Genomic DNA, 16,414 nt, shown 5'->3' with positions numbered 1-16,414 from the left:
GCGCTCTCTCTTTGTCATGCGCTCTTTCTATGTCACGCATCCACCATCTGTCATGCGTCTTATCTCTGCCCCGCACCTACTACCTCTCGCTCTGTCCCACGCCCTCTCGCTCTGTCCCGCACCTTCTCCTCTCGCTCTGTCCCGCGGCCTCTCGCTCTGTCCCGCGCACCCTCGCTCTGTCCCGCGTACACTCGCTCTGTCCCGCGTACACTCGCTCTGTCCCGCGTACACTCGCTCTGTCCCGCGCCCCCTCGCTCTGTCCCGCGCCCCCTCGCTCTGTCCCGCGCCCCCTCGCTCTGTCCCGCGCCCCCTCGCTCTGTCCCGCGCCCCCTCGCTCTGTCCCGCGCCCCCTCGCTCTGTCCCGCGCCCCCTCGCTCTGTCCCGCGCCCCCTCGCTCTGTCCCGCGCCCCCCTCGCTCTGTCCCGCGCCCCCTCGCTCTGTCCCGCGCCCCCTCGCTCTGTCCCGCGCCCCCTCGCTCTGTCCCGCGCGCCCTGTCCCGCGCCCCCTCGCCCTGTCCCGCGCCCCCTCGCCCTGTCCCGCGCCCCCTCGCCCTGTCCCGCGCCCCCTCGCTCTGTCCCGCGCCCCCTCGCTCTGTCCCGCGCCCCCTCGCTCTGTCCCGCGCCCCCTCGCTCTGTCCCGCGCCCCCTCGCTCTGTCCCGCGCCCCCTCGCTCTGTCCCGCGCCCCCTCGCTCTGTCCCGCTCGCCCTGTCCCGCGCCCCCTCGCCCTGTCCCGCGCCCCCTCGCCCTGTCCCGCGCCCCCTCGCCCTGTCCCGCGCCCCCTCGCCCTGTCCCGCGCCCCCTCGCCCTGTCCCGCGCCCCCTCGCCCTGTCCCGCGCCCCCCTCGCCCTGTCCCGCGCCCCCTCGCCCTGTCCCGCGCCCCCTCGCCCTGTCCCGCGCCCCCTCGCCCTGTCCCGCGCCCCCTCGCCCTGTCCCGCGCCCCCTCGCCCTGTCCCGCGCCCCCTCGCCCTGTCCCGCGCCCCCTCGCTCTGTCCCGCGCCCCCTCGCTCTGTCCCGCGCCCCCTCGCTCTGTCCCGCGCCCCCTCGCTCTGTCCCGCGCCCCCTCGCTCTGTCCCGCGCCCCCTCGCTCTGTCCCGCGCCCCCTCGCTCTGTCCCGCGCCCCCTCGCTCTGTCCCGCGCCCCCTCGCTCTGTCCCGCGCCCCCTCGCTCTGTCCCGCGCCCCCTCGCTCTGTCCCGCGCCCCCTCGCTCTGTCCCGCTCCCCCTCGCTCTGTCCCGCGCCCCCTAGCTCTGTCCCGAGCCCCCTCGCTCTGTCCCGAGCCCCCTCGCTCTGTCCCGAGCCCCCTCGCTCTGTCCCGAGCCCCCTCGCTCTGTCCCGAGCCCCCTCGTTCTGTCCCGAGCCCCCTCGCTCTGTCCCGAGCCCCCTCGCTCTGTCCCGAGCCCCCTCGCTCTGTCCCGAGCCCCCTCGCTCTGTCCCGAGCCCCCTCGCTCTGTCCCGAGCCCCCTCGCTCTGTCCCGAGCCCCCTCGCTCTGTCCCGAGCCCCCTCGCTCTGTCCCGAGCCCCCTCGCTCTGTCCCGAGCCCCCTCGCTCTGTCCCGCGCCCTCTCGCTCTGTCCCGCGCCCTCTCGCTCTGTCCCGCGCCCTCTCGCTCTGTCCCGCGCCCTCTCGCTCTGTCCCGCGCCCTCTCGCCCTGTCCCGCGCCCTCTCGCCCTGTCCCGCGCCCTCTCGCCCTGTCCCGCGCCCTCTCGCCCTGTCCCGCGCCCTCTCGCCCTGTCCCGCGCCCTCTCGCCCTGTCCCGCGCCCTCTCGCCCTGTCCCGCGCCCTCTCGCCCTGTCCCGCGCCCTCTCGCCCTGTCCCGCGCCCTCTCGCCCTGTCCCGCGCCCTCTCGCCCTGTCCCGCGCCCTCTCGCCCTGTCCCGCGCCCTCTCGCCCTGTCCCGCGCCCTCTCGCCCTGTCCCGCGCCCTCTCGCCCTGTCCCGCGCCCTCTCGCCCTGTCCCGCGCCCTCTCGCCCTGTCCCGCGCCCTCTCGCCCTGTCCCGCGCCCTCTCGCCCTGTCCCGCGCCCTCTCGCCCTGTCCCGCGCCCTCTCGCCCTGTCCCGCGCCCTCTCGCCCTGTCCCGCGCCCTCTCGCCCTGTCCCGCGCCCTCTCGCCCTGTCCCGCGCCCTCTCGCCCTGTCCCGCGCCCTCTCGCCCTGTCCCGCGCCCTCTCGCCCTGTCCCGCGCCCTCTCGCCCTGTCCCGCGCCCTCTCGCCCTGTCCCGCGCCCTCTCGCCCTGTCCCGCGCCCTCTCGCCCTGTCCCGCGCCCTCTCGCCCTGTCCCGCGCCCTCTCGCCCTGTCCCGCGCCCTCTCGCCCTGTCCCGCGCCCTCTCGCCCTGTCCCGCGCCCTCTCGCCCTGTCCCGCGCCCTCTCGCTCTGTCCCGCGCCCACTCGCTCTGTCCCGCGCCCTCTCGCTCTGTCCCGCGCCCTCTCGCTCTGTCCCGCGCCCCCCTCGCTCTGTCCCGCGCCCCCTCGCTCTGTCCCGCTCGCCCTGTCCCGCGCCCCCTCGCCCTGTCCCGCGCCCCCTCGCCCTGTCCCGCGCCCCCTCGCCCTGTCCCGCGCCCCCTCGCCCTGTCCCGCGCCCCCTCGCCCTGTCCCGCGCCCCCTCGCCCTGTCCCGCGCCCCCTCGCCCTGTCCCGCGCCCCCTCGCCCTGTCCCGCGCCCCCTCGCCCTGTCCCGCGCCCCCTCGCCCTGTCCCGCGCCCCCTCGCCCTGTCCCGCGCCCCCTCGCCCTGTCCCGCGCCCCCTCGCCCTGTCCCGCGCCCCCTCGCCCTGTCCCGCGCCCCCTCGCCCTGTCCCGCGCCCCCTCGCCCTGTCCCGCGCCCTCTCTCTCTGCCCCGCGCCCCCTCGCCCTGTCCCGCGCCCCCTCGCCCTGTCCCGCGCCCCCTCGCCCTGTCCCGCGCCCTCTCTCTCTGCCCCGCGCCCTCTCTCTCTGCCCCGCGCCCTCTCTCTCTGCCCCGCGCCCTCTCTCTCTGCCCCGCGCCCTCTCTCTCTGCCCCGCGCCCTCTCTCTGCCCCGCGCCCTCTCTCTGCCCCGCGCCCTCTCTCTCTGCCCCGCGCCCTCTCTCTCTGCCCCGCGCCCTCTCTCTCTGCCCCGCGCCCTCTCTCTCTGCCCCGCGCCCTCTCTCTCTGCCCCGCGCCCTCTCTCTCTGCCCCGCGCCCTCTCTCTCTGCCCCGCGCCCTCTCTCTCTGCCCCGCGCCCTCTCTCTCTGCCCCGCGCCCTCTCTCTCTGCCCCGCGCCCTCTCTCTCTGCCCCGCGCCCTCTCTCTCTGCCCCGCGCCCTCTCTCTCTGCCCCGCGCCCTCTCTCTCTGCCCCGCGCCCTCTCTCTCTGCCCCGCGCCCTCTCTCTCTGCCCCGCGCCCTCTCTCTCTGCACCGCGCCCTCTCTCTCTGCCCCGCGCCCTCTCTCTGCCCCGCGCCCTCTCTCTGCCCCGCGCCCTCTCTCTCTGCCCCGCGCCCTCTCTCTCTGCCCCGCGCCCTCTCTCTGCCCCGCGCCCTCTCTCTGCCCCGCGCCCTCTCTCTGCCCCGCGCCCTCTCTCTGCCCCGTGCCCTCTCTCTCTGCCCCGCGCCCTCTCTCTGCCCCGCGCCCTCTCTCCCTGCCCCGCGCCCTCTCTCCCTGCCCCGCGCCCTCTCTCCCTGCCCCGCGCCCTCTCTCCCTGCCCCGCGCCCTCTCTCTCTGCCCCGCGCCCTCTCTCTCTGCCCCGCGCCCTCTCTCTCTGCCCCGCGCCCTCTCTCTCTGCCCCGCGCCCTCTCTCTCTGCCCCGCGCCCTCTCTCTCTGCCCCGCGCCCTCTCTCTCTGCCCCGCGCCCTCTCTCTCTGCCCCGCGCCCTCTCTCTCTGCCCCGCGCCCTCTCTCTCTGCCCCGCGCCCTCTCTCTCTGCCCCGCGCCCTCTCTCTCTGCCCCGCGCCCTCTCTCTCTGCCCCGCGCCCTCTCTCTCTGCCCCGCGCCCTCTCTCTCTGCCCCGCGCCCTCTCTCTCTGCCCCGCGCCCTCTCCTTCTCTGTCAGGCTCCCTCTCTCGTTCCCTCACCCGCTCCCTCTCCCGCTCCCTCTCCCGTTCCCTCTCTCGTTCCCTCTCCCGTTCCCTCTCTCGTTCCCTCTCCCGCTCCCTCTGCCTCTCCCTCTCTCGTTCGCTCTCCTGCTCCCTCTCTCTTTCCCTCTCCCGCTCCCTCTCTCGCTCCTTCTCTCGTTCCCTCTCCCGCTCCCTCTCCCGCTCCCTCTCTCCTTCCCTCTCCCGTTCTTTTTCCCTCTCCCGCTCCCTCTCTCGTCCCCTCTCCCGCTCCCCCTCTCCCGCCCCCCCCTCTCCCGCGCCCCCTCTCTCGTTCCCTCTCTCCTTCAGTCTCTCTCGTTCCCTCTCTCCTTCACTCTCCTGCTCCCTCTCCCGCTCCCTCTCCCACTCCATCTCTCAACCACTCCATCTCTCCTTCCCTCTCCTGCTCCCTTTCCCACCCTCTCTCTCGCTCCCTCGTTCCCTCTCCCTCTCCCACTCCCTCTCTCGTTCCCCCTCCCGCTCCCTCTCTCGTTCCCTCTCCCGCTCCCTCTCTCGTTCCCTCTCCCGCTCCCTCTCTCGTTCCCTCTCCCGCTCCCTCTCTCGTTCCCTCTCCCGCTCCCTCTCTCGTTCCCTCTCCCGCTCCCTCTCTCGTTCCCTCTCCCGCTCCCTCTCTCGTTCCCTCTCCCGCTCCCTCTCTCGTTCCCTCTCCCTCTCCCGCTCCATCTCTCCTTCCCTCTCCCGCTCCCTCTCGCGCTCGATCTCTCTTTCGCATTCGCTGTTTCTCGCACTCGTGCTCTCGTGTTTGAGCTCACTTTTGCTCACACTCACTCCCTCTCTCAATCTCTCTCTCACACACACACACTCACGCATACACACACACCCACACTCACTCTCACACACACACTTACACAGACACTCACACACACTCTCTCTCTCTCTCTCTCACACACACACACACACATTCACTCTCTCACAAAAGGCCCACTTTCTTTCTCACACACACCCCTCTGGTAGTGCGTTTCTTCAACCCCTCCTGGCCTCTTGGTCTCTTTCCCCCACCTCCCTGGCCTGGCAGCCCCTTTTTCCAGACCCTGCAACATGTCTCTCCCTGAGCCCCGTAGAATTTTCTCTCTTATCTGTACCCTCATCAGAAATCCACACTCTCTCTCCAGCACACTTACCACCGCTTGTGATCAGTGCTCATCCAATCAGAAACTTTCCCTCCCACATTTGTTGTTTATATGCTGAGTCTGTCGTTAGCCAATGGGGGAGAGTAACAGCCTGTGGCTGAAGGAGCAGCCCCTTGCAGAACCTTCAACTCAAAATGCCGCTAACACAGGTAAGTGGATTTGCTTCGTGGGCCATGATCCAGGCCGTGGGCTGGTCAAGCCGGGTGTGGGACATGTGGACATCTTCCGATAAGTCCACACCTCAAACACATTCAGCGTATGAATAGGCTCTGTTGTCCATGTCGCCAAGGGTTCTCCAGCATTTTCTTCCTCAGATTCCGGTTCAATTTATTATATGTTAACAAGTCCTTTTTGTCTAAGCTGGGCTTGGCTATCTTATTTCTCCTTTGGATCTAACAATCTAATTTCCCATTATCGGTGATAATCTGCCGAAGGGACATGAACCTTTTCCACTTGTTCCAGGAATTGTCAGTTTACTGCAATTTACAGACCAGTATAATTTACATTGTATAGTGTCAACCACTTGTGGAGAGCTTTGTTTCCGAAACCTCCTCGTTAATCAGAGCACTGACTAGTTTGAACACAAGCAATGGTGACCCCTTTATATATCTCAGCAGCACTAGTAATTTTGACTATTTTTCCCAGTTCATTGTGTGCACACACACCGCTGATGCGACCATCAATTCACACAAAATCAGGAGTAGAAGTAAACTGTGGCTTTAATCAACTAGAACAGTGCCTGCCTGCGACTGATCTGTTAGTGGGAGCCGCCTACAGGGCGACTGCTCTTATACCTCCCCTCAAGGGGAGGAGCCAGGGGCGGAGCCCACACAGGCCCCAACATGCTACATCATAAGTAATACCTTACAATGGTCCATAGGTGGATCCCACATAACAACAGCGTAATGCAGATATGTACACGGTGAATTTTTACAGCAATACATTCACCCCCTGTTAAAAAAATGAAGTCCGGTGGGGGTGAAGGGTTCATAAGTTCAGCCTGTCCGGCGCACAGATTGTGCGCTGTGATCACCGAAGCTCTGGTATCGCAGCTGGCCCGGGCGTCAAACTCAGCCGTGAAGTCGCCGGTGCGGGCACAGACATGGACTCCGGGACCGTGTCTTCTGGGGCTTCATTCCTGTGGGTCGGTGAAGGGGGAATGGCGGGCGGGATGGGGTGCAGGTGCCATGTAGTGCTGGTCAGCATAGGTTGGGCGGGGTAAGATGGGGTGATGGTGGTAGTGGAACCTGCGGGTGCCAGGTCCTGGAGGGAGACCGTATCCTGTCAGCTGTCAGGGTGTTAGATGTATGCATACTGGGAGCTGGAGTGTAGGAGCCGGACCCTCTCGACCAGGGGGTCGGACCTATGGCTCCTGACATGTTTGCGGAGCAGGACGGGCCCTGGTGTCTTCAGCCAGGACAGAAGCGAGGCCCCTGAGGTGGATTTCCTGGGGAAAACAAATAGGCGGTCATGAGGGGTCTCATTTGTGGCTGTACAAAGTAGGGACCTAATTGAGTGGAGTGCGTCGGGGAGGACCTCCTGCCAGTGGGGAACTGGGAGAATCCTAGACCGTAGAGCCAGGCGGACGGTCTTCCAGACCGTCGCGTTCTCCCTCTCCACCTGCTCGTTTCCCCTGGGGTTATAACTGGTATAACCGATGCGTCGCTCTCCACCTGGAAAGGGATGGACTTGTCCACCGCGCGCATCGCGGCTTTGGCAATATCCGCCTTGATGCAGCTGAAGGCCTGGCGGGCCTCAGCCGCCAGTGGGAAGATGGTGGCCTTGATTAGTGGGCGGGCTTTGTCCGCAAAGTTGGGGACCCACTGGGCGTAATATGAAAAGAACGCGAGGCACCTTTTCAGGGCGTTGGGGCAGTGGGGAAGGGGGAGTTGCTGGAGGGGGCGCATACGGCCGGGGTCGGGTCCTAGAACCCCGTTCTCCACGACATAGCCGAGGATGGCTAGTCTGGTTGTGCGGAAAACATATTTCTCCTTGTTGTAAGTGAGGTTAAGGGTTCGGGCGGTTTGGAGAAATCTCTGGAGATTGGCATCGTGGTCCTGCTGATCATGGCCGCAGATGGTGACGTTGTCCAAGTACAGAAATGTGGCCCGCAGCCCGTACTAGTCCACCATTCGGTCCATCGTTCTTTGGAAGACCCCGTTTGTGACGCCAAAGGGGTCCCGGAGAAAGTGGAAGAGGCGGCCGTCTGCCTCAAAAGCCGTGTAGTGGCGGTCCCCCAGGCGGATTGGGAGCTGGTGGTACGTGGAGAACGCCCAGTAGTGTGCGATCTGATTAATCATGTCTGCAATTCGGGGAAGGGGGTACGCATCGAGTTGCGTGTACCGGTTTATAGTTTGGCTGTAATCTACAACCATCCGGTTCTTTTCCCCGGTCCTGACGACCACCACCTGGGCTCTCCAGGGGCTGTTGCCGGCCTCGATGACTCCCTCCCACAAGAGTCGCTGGACCTCGGACCTGATAAAAGTCCTGTCCTGGATGCTGTACCGCCTACTTCTGGTGGCGACTGGTTTGCAGTCGGCGGTGAGATTTGCAAAGAGCGTGGGAGGGTCGACCTTTAGGGTCACGAGGCTACATATGGTGAGTGGGGTAGGGTCCCGCCGAACTTCAGGGTTAGGCTCTTGAGGTTACATTGGAAATCCAGTCCCAATAGGAGAGGAGCGCAGAGGTCGGGGAGTACATATAATTTAAAGTTGGCGTACTCGGCACCCTGTATTGCGAGGGTTGCGGTAGTGCACCCCCGGACCTGCACCGAGTGAAAAATGAAATGAAATGAAAACGCTTATTGTCACAAGTAGGCTTCAAATGAAGTTACTGTGAAAAGCCCCTAGTCGCCACATTCCGGCGCCTGTTCGGGGAGGCTGGTACAGGAATTAAACCGTGCTGCTGGCCTGCCTAGGTCTGCTTTCAAAGCCAGCGATTTAGCCCTGTGCTAAACCAGCCCTTAAGTGAGACCCGGTGGCGAGGGAGATGGTTTGATGCGCCGGGTAGGTTGGGAGCGAGCAGCGTCTTACCATGTCTGGATGAATGAAGCTCTGCGTGCTCCCGGCATCGAAGAGGCAGGGCGTTTCGTGTCCGTTTACCCGGACGGTCGTCATCGAGCGCCGGAGGTGTTTGGGTCGCAACTGGTCAAGGATGACCGCGCTGAGTTGCGGGTAGCCGGCGTGGTCGGAGGTGCTGGGGCGGTCCCAAGATAGCTGCCCCCGTTGGTCGCACGTGTCAGTCGGTGTTGTAGATGGCGGCCCCAGTTGGTCGCACGTGTCAGGCGGTGAGGAAGATGACGTCCAAGATGGCGGCCCCCATGAATCGCACGTGGTGGGCGACGTGGGCAAGGATGGCCAGGATGGCGGCCCCCGTGAGTCGCACGCGCTGTGCAGGCTGGAAGATGGCTGCCCCCACGGACAACACGAGGCCGATGACGCGTCCGGGGGGGGAGGGGGGGGAGCCGGCAGACATGCTGCCACACTGAGGGATCTGCGGGCCTGTGAGTCTGAGGGTCGGGCCTGCAATTTAGAGTTTTTGGACCAGGCCAGGCAAACTTCAGCGAAATGTCCTTTTCTCCCGCAGTCGCTGCAATTCGCATTCCGGCCGGGCAGTGCTGCTGGGGGTGTTGAGGCTGGCCGCAGAAATAACAGGGTAGCTCCCCATGGTGGGCGGGCAGCCGCGTGGCATATGCCTGAGGTATTCTTTGGTCGGGGATCCACGAGGGCGTCGTGTGATCGGACGGGAGCGCATTAAGGCTTTGGAACGCTATTTCCAGAGAGGAGGCAACTTTTACTGTCTCTTCCAGGTCTAGGGCACCTTTTTCGAGTAGGCATTGTCTCACGTAGATGGACCTGACTCCAGCCACGGAGGTGTCCCAGATGGCGAGGTCCATATGTTGAGTGGCCATAACAGCCTGGTAATTGCAGCTTAGTGCAAGGACTTTGAGGTCGCGTAGGTACTCTTCCAGCGATTTCCTGGGATGCTGGTGGTGAGGAGATGCCGCGCGTATACCTCGTTCACGGGCCTTACGTAGAGGCGCTCTAGCATCGTGAGGGCGTCTGCGTCGTGGAGGCTCCCTCGAGTTGAACAGAGATTCGTTGGCTCACCCGTGCGTGGAGGATACTCAGCTTCTGTTTGTCGGTGAAGGAAGGTGGGGAGGAGGCGGCGAGGTAGGCCTTTAAAAAGCAGAGCCAGTGCGAAAAAATCTCTTTCGCCTCCGCGGCCTGTGGATCGAGTTCCAATCGGTCAAGTTTGAGGGCCGATTCCATAGTGGCATTGTAGTTGATTAAATTGATGCGACCATCAATTCATACGAAATCAGGAGTAGAAGTAAACTGTGGCTTTAATCAACTAGAACAGTGCCTGCCTGCGACTGATCTGTTAGTGGGAGCCACCTACAGGGCGACTGCTCTTCTACCTCCCCTCAAGGGATGGAGCCAGGGGCGGAGCCCACACAGGCCCCAACATGCTACATCATAGGTAATACCTTACAATGGCCCATAAGGTGGAGCCCACATGGGCAACAGTGTAATACAGATATGTACATGGTGAATTGTTACAGCAATACATTCACCACAACCGCTAAAACCAGCATGCAGCATTGTCCATTTTAAAAGAGCACAGTTTATCTTGATTGTCCACCTGCTTCAAAAACATGAATAGGATTAATCCAGTCCCATTTACAGGTCCTGTTCAGGGCAGCTGAACGAGAGAACTCGGTGTTACATATTTAGCAGATTTGTTCTTTTCCATATTCTACCGCTGCTTGTGAAGTCTCATTACAATTTTTTATAGCAATCATATGAATGATTTGGGTGACTGCAGAAACATATTATTAAATTGCGCTTAAACAGTGCAATTTAATTAAAACAGTGCAACTTAAAGAACAGGCCATGGCAGTTTGGGTTGTGGGGCTGAAACCTACGCAGACCCTGGGAGAATGTGCAAACTCCACACAGACAGCGATCCAGGGCTGGGATCGAACCCGGGTCCTCAGTGGCGTCAGCAGCAGTGCTAACCACTGCGCCACCGTGCCGCCCTCTCCAATATCATTTAACGTTAATTTCGAACTGAACGTAACCATGGATGATGAGGCTTTTGTGGTCAGACTGCACCATGATGAGAGAAAACTGCTACAATCATCCAAACCTTTCGAAATAGGCTTTCATGCCAGCAGCTGTAATGTGAAAACTGATTAGAAAGACCCTTGTCCTGATTTCCCACCAAGGCATGAAACGGGAGGTAACGGGAATGCAGCAGTAGAGTACCAAAGGAAAGGTACCTGGAATAAGAATTGTTTAACCTTATGTGGGGGAAAGGTTTCATCAAAAAGCCAATTCAATGGTAAATGTTTTCTGCTTTACATGTTCTACAGAACACGCTTTATGAATGCTCGTCTGTCATTTTATTCATTAACTGCCTTAATACCAACTTCAAAGAGCGTCCTCACAACTGTGATTTTTCATTTATCTCACGGGCATCCTTATGGACTGTGAGTAAGACCAGCAATAAAGGAGTACGCACTGCCCATTTTGAGTGTCTAAATCTCCTGGTGGGCAGAACATCTAACCTTGAGGTTTTCATCCATTGGTTTGGACTGAATCATTACAGATCCATGAGATGAAGATGCAGTGTACTACCTCTTTTCTCCTCTCAGTTGCCAATCATTTATTTAAAATACAAGGGATTCTAATGATATCTCTTTTGCCATTTTCTTTTATAGGTGGCCTCGCAGGAAGCTAGTACTTTGACTAAAGGGAATCAGCTGGAAAAGGCTCTGAGGTACTACACATTGTCTGTCCTTGCAAGTAAAAATAAAGCAAAATATGTCCGCCCACGTGCAATGTGTCTGACCAGATTAAAACAGTACGAGAGGGCACTAAAGGACCTGCATGAAATCATCAAAAGGAACACCTCCAGCAACTCCCCAGAGCTGGTAGAAGATTACTGCTCCGCAGGGCACATCCATTTTCTTATCCTGAAAGATGAAGAGGCTTGTAACAATTATATAAAAGCGCTACAGTTAGACCAGTCTGCAGCACTAGCCAATATCTCCAGTAGGCCAGGGCGGCTCAGCTTGTCTCAACATTTCCAGCGAATTGCTCTGCACTCATTTGAACAGCAACTTTATGAAGAAGCGTGGAATTTAGCAGAATACGGACTGATAATTGATGAAAGCAATACTGATTTAAAGAAACTGAAAGCTAGGATCAAACGGGAGGCATCAGGGTGTGTTGTTCATTAGCACCGAATGTTAATGGTGCTTAAACAAGTGTACCTTGCACACAGCGAGGTTCAGAGGGCAAAAAGGGAACAACAATATCTGGCAAGCTTGCTGAGTGGCCTCGGACTGACAGGAGGTAGAGAGAGTACTAGAAATATGGACTGAGGAAAGGGATAAAAATTTAAAGCGACAGTGCTTTTGGAATAAAAGCAGAAAATGCTGGCAATACTCAGCAAGTCCGGCAGCATCTGTGGATGGAGAAAAGAGTCAATGTTTCCATTGGTGACCTTTCATCAGAACAGCACCACAGTCGTTTGCTTTTAGATGAGTGCCTTTGTAAATTGCCTGGCAAATCATTTGGTAAACACCCAAATTATTCTCAGAACTCTTGTAGCATTGCTGCTGTATTTGAACCATGTTTCCGCTACTAGTACGGCAGGGGAGATCCAAGAAAGTATCTCTGACAACAGAATGACAAAAAATGAGTATAGTTCAGCTTCAAAATGTTTTAACTCTTGGTTAACTAGACAAATGGATTTGTTTTGAAGCCAACACTTCTATAATTGCTTGGTATTCCTAAATAGCCCGAAGACTATTTCAGGCCACATCTGCCTCTCAGTAGTCCTGTTGCGCAATGTGCCTTTGGGCTGCTATTCCAGGCCAATTAATTGTCAGATATCTAACAATCTGAGATCAAATGCTCTCCTTTGCTTTGCAATAAAAGTAGGGAAAGGAATGCTATAAATGTACATGGGAAGGTCCTTTTTTTAAATAAATGATTGGGTTTTGTAATTTTAATGTTTCCTCCTGTGTTGAAACGCTTGATCTCCATTTTACACGGGTTCCATTGGTATGATTGAAATCACAGGACCTGAGAATATGCAGGCTTTGAAGAAATTAGCTTGAACAAGTCAATGGTTGGGATTGTATCCATAACTACACGTTAATGAGTAACACTGATCCGGAAGGACCCCTTACTTAAAACCATTTTATTCCTGTATAATCACTGGATATTGTAGCCCTCTGCAATGTGTGGGACACTTTGTGGAAGTCCAGCTCAGACAATGTCCAGCTCCGAGACCATCCCACGACAACCTTTTTTTTGCATGGGAATGCGATTCTGCACATTGCTAATATATAAATGCACAGTTCTTAAATTATATATTCAGTATGTGGTATTTATTTTGTATTAAATTATAATTTGTACAGGATTTATAGTTGGATTCTGAAATCCACCAAAAGCATTAAGAATAAACGTAATTTGACAAATATTAATTTAATTGCTGTCAATCAAGCTACTGGAAGTTCAAATAGCTTGAAAAAATGGAGGTGTCAAGATAACTGTTAATTAATGTTGTGTCGGATGTTTAAAAAAGTGATTTTTCAACACCAGAAGCCCCAAGTTATTTTGCATTGACTTCATTTTAGTTTCCTCCTCTATTCAGTTTTCAGAACGCTGAGGTTTAATTCTACAGGTAACAGCTGCACTGAAGAATCTCTACCATATGACCATTCTTCATTTGTGTGCTCAGACACTTGGCATTGGCGTGATATTTAATCATGCTAATATTCCAGCTGGCTCACCTCACTGAGATGTTCACCTACATATACTTTCCAGCAAAGGTCACTGGCCAGCAATCGATTGCTCAATTGGCAGTCTGAGATTTTTGCTGATCTTTGCAAGAAATAAAATGTCTACGTACCTTACCTTGAAAAATCTATCCATGATTGTTTCCCTACCTTGAGAGTCCAAGTAAATGATGGAATCTGGAGAAGATAGTAAAGTAAATGGTGAGCAGAAGAAGTGGCCTTGGAAATCTAACAGTTTTTCATAGATTGGCATTTCCTACAGCCATCTCCAAACGGCAGGTTTTGGGACCATGACTTGTGTCCTATCTTCACTCATTTAATTTTCAAACTGGCTGTTGGGCAGAAATGACACCACTTTCAAAATACATGGAAAATTGGGTTTCTACTGCCCCTGAACAAGTCTGTTTGTGCTGGTTACATTCCGAAGTGAAGCTGGCAGTGGGAACAGATGGAGATGCTGTTTGGAATGTAAACAACTCACTTTCTAAAACAACAGATTTGCTTTGCTGCCAGTCTCGAATTAAATGTTTGCAGCTTTAATGCATCCCAACTTTAAATCACAATTTAGGGGCTGGTTTAGCACAGTGGGCGAAACAGCTGGCTTTAATGCAGAACAATGCCAGCAGCGCGGGTTCAATTCCCATACCAGCCTCCCCGAACAGGCGCTGGAATGTGGCGACTAGGGGCTTTTCACAGTAACTTCATTGAAGCCTACTTGTGACAATAAGCTATTATTATTAATTTCCTTATTTTAAAATCCCCGTATAGCCTCACCCTGCCAAACCTCCTCCAACTCTCTGTCTCAGTCTTTGCTATTTGCCTCTACAACATTGAGCTTCTCTATACTCCACCCTTATGGTTCCTCAGCTTTCTTGGTTTCATTTTTGAACTCTGTCCCAAAAGGCTTTGCCTTGATACTTGACATGCAATATTTAAAAACCCCTTCAAAATCTACTTTTTTGAATTTACCTTTAATCACCTTTCCTGAGCTACCTACTGCTCAAGTCTGCTACTCTCTTTTGAACTCTGTATTACTTGGTCTGACACGTCAACTGGATTCTCTACTGACTGGTCTGCTGCCTTCCATGTGCGATGCCTATGGATGTTTAATGTTGAAGAAAATATGTTTTGGTTAGAAAACAAGCTGAGAAAGGCTATGCTTGCATAATATCTCAAATGATTGAACAGTAATTTTGTCAAAACATTTGTACAGCATACATTTTTAATAATAACCCATAATTTGAGGATAAGGTCAAATTCATCCAAGTTCTTCTCTGATTTAAATGGCTTCTGCAGAGAAAAACATCAACTGCAACTGGAGTGGCCTTGAAATGCAATCAAATATATTATTTGGGCAGCACGGTAGCATTGTGGACAGCACAATTGCTTCACAGCTCCAGGATCCCAGGTTCAATTCCGGCTTGGGTCACTGTCTGTGCGGAGTCTGCACATCCTCCCCGTGTGTGGGTGGGTTTCCTCTGGGTGCTCCGGTTTCCTCCCACAGTCCAAAGATGCGCAGGTTAGGTGAATTGGCCATGATAAATTGTCCTTCGTGTCCAAAATTGCCCTTAGTGTCCAAAATTGCCCTTAGTGCTGGGTGGAGTTACTGGGTTATGGGGATAGGGTGGAGGTGGTTGACCTTGGGTAGGGTGCTCTTTCCAAGAGCCGGTGCAGACTCGATGGGCCAAATGGCCTCCTTCTGCACTGTAAATTCTATGATATGTTTGACAATTTTGATCTTATTTAAATTAAGTAAAAACTCTGGCTTGCACAATAATGCACGGCTTCATTCTGTAAACCAATTTTTGATATAGAAATACTACAATTGGGAACAGGAAAATTTATTGTATGGTGCAGACCATAGAATTATACACAGGAGGCCATTCACCCCATCATGCCTGTGCCAGGCCTTTGAAAGAACTATTCAATTAATGCCATTCCTCTGCACTTTTACTAGCCTTGCAAATTTCTGCTATTCAGGTATATATCCAATTCCCCATTGAAAGTTACTATTGAATCTGCTTCTCCATCCTTTTAAACAGTTGAATTCAATTTCCGGTGATGGCCATGGAGTGAGTGGTCGCACATGTGGTGGTTCCTGCTCGAGATGGATTTTGTTTGGTCTTTCCCCACCCGAATTCCATGCTGTTTGAGGGCAAAAGGTGTATGAGTTCCCAAGGATTGTAATACTCCTCGGGTGGGGCTGGAGTATGGCTCATCAGACGAAGTGTGCCACAAGGAAGAGAGAGCAGTTGGAGCAGGACGGTTTTCGTGATGTGACACAGGTGAAGATGACAGTCGGAAAGGGGCAGTGCTGCCCCCTAGTGGTCAACCAAACAGCTGGTGGAGTTCCTAAATGGCAAATTCCAATCAGCAGAAAAAAGAGGCCTTAGAGGATTTGGCCACGATGGTGGAGCCACTTAGGGTGTCGATCGAGCAGGTGGAGCAGAGGCAGGAGGCTCAGGGCCTGGTGATTCGGAAGGTTGAGCAGTGGTGGTGGAGCATGAGGATCAGCTGACCTCCCTGGAGGCAGAGATGGGGATGGTGATGAGCAACCAGAAACGGCTTGAGTAAGAACCGGGAGGACCTTGAGAACCGCTCAGGATGCAGAATTTCAGGATCATTGAGATGTCCAAGGTGCGGAGGCCGCCAGGTTTGTGCCGAGCATGTTGGAGAAGCTGATGGGGGAGGGAGCCTTTGGCAGGCCCCTCGGGCTGGATGAGAGGGCCGCTGAGGGCGATGGTGGTGAGGTTGCATCGGTTCATGGATAAAGAGAAGATCTTGAGGTGGGCACGGCAGACCAAGAAGTGTACCTGGGAAGGGCGTGAGCTGCAGATTTACCAAGACCTGGGTGCTGAGCTGGCCAAGCGGAGAGCTGGGTATAATCGGATAAAAGCCACCCTCTACAAGATGGGGGTGAAATTTGGGGTTTTGTACTCTGCCCGCTTATGTGTGATGCATCAGAAACAGTAATTTCTGGTTATAAGGGGGGGGGGGGTCGGGGATGGTGAAATGAGGCAAGAGATATGGGGGAGCCCCTCCCAGCACCACGTTGTCGCAGGCTTCCATCTGCCTGATTTTGAAGAAAGATAAGGACCTGAAGCAGTGGGTCGTACCACCCGATATTGCTGCTTAATGTCGATGCAAAGTTGTTGGCAAAGGCGCTGGCATCTCGAATGGAAGACGGGATTTGTGAAGGGCAGGCAGTTGTCAGCAAATGTGCACAGGCTGCTTAATGTTATAATGTCCTCGGAGGGGCAGGAAGTAGAATTAGTAGTGGCAGCGGACGCGGAGAAGGCCTTTGATTAGGTGGAGTGGGCGTATTTGTTGGAGGCGTTGGATCGGTTGGGGTGGAGTGGGCGTATTTGTTGGAGGTGATGGGCCAGTTTGGGTTTGGCCAGGGGTTTGTGGTTTGGGGTCGGCTGTTGTACAG

General features: G+C 56.4%; 1 protein-coding gene across 1 annotated transcript in view; it reads left to right on the top strand.

Moving 5' to 3' along the window:
• ttc34 (tetratricopeptide repeat domain 34) overlaps window positions 1-12,666 on the top strand; it is a 103,222-nt gene extending 90,556 nt beyond the window's left edge. Inside the window, exon 8 of the mRNA XM_072478012.1 lies at window positions 10,891-12,666. Within this exon, the coding sequence (XP_072334113.1) occupies window positions 10,891-11,412 (522 nt within the window). The 3' untranslated portion in view covers window positions 11,413-12,666. The remainder of the gene's footprint in view (window positions 1-10,890) is intronic.
• The last annotated feature ends 3,748 nt before the right edge of the window (window positions 12,667-16,414 follow it).

The sequence above is a fragment of the Scyliorhinus torazame genome, chromosome 16, assembly GCF_047496885.1.
Source record: "Scyliorhinus torazame isolate Kashiwa2021f chromosome 16, sScyTor2.1, whole genome shotgun sequence".
NCBI lineage: Eukaryota > Metazoa > Chordata > Chondrichthyes > Carcharhiniformes > Scyliorhinidae > Scyliorhinus > Scyliorhinus torazame.
The sequence above is the reverse complement of the archived record's forward strand: the minus strand, read 5'-3'. Positions and strand labels throughout refer to the sequence as shown.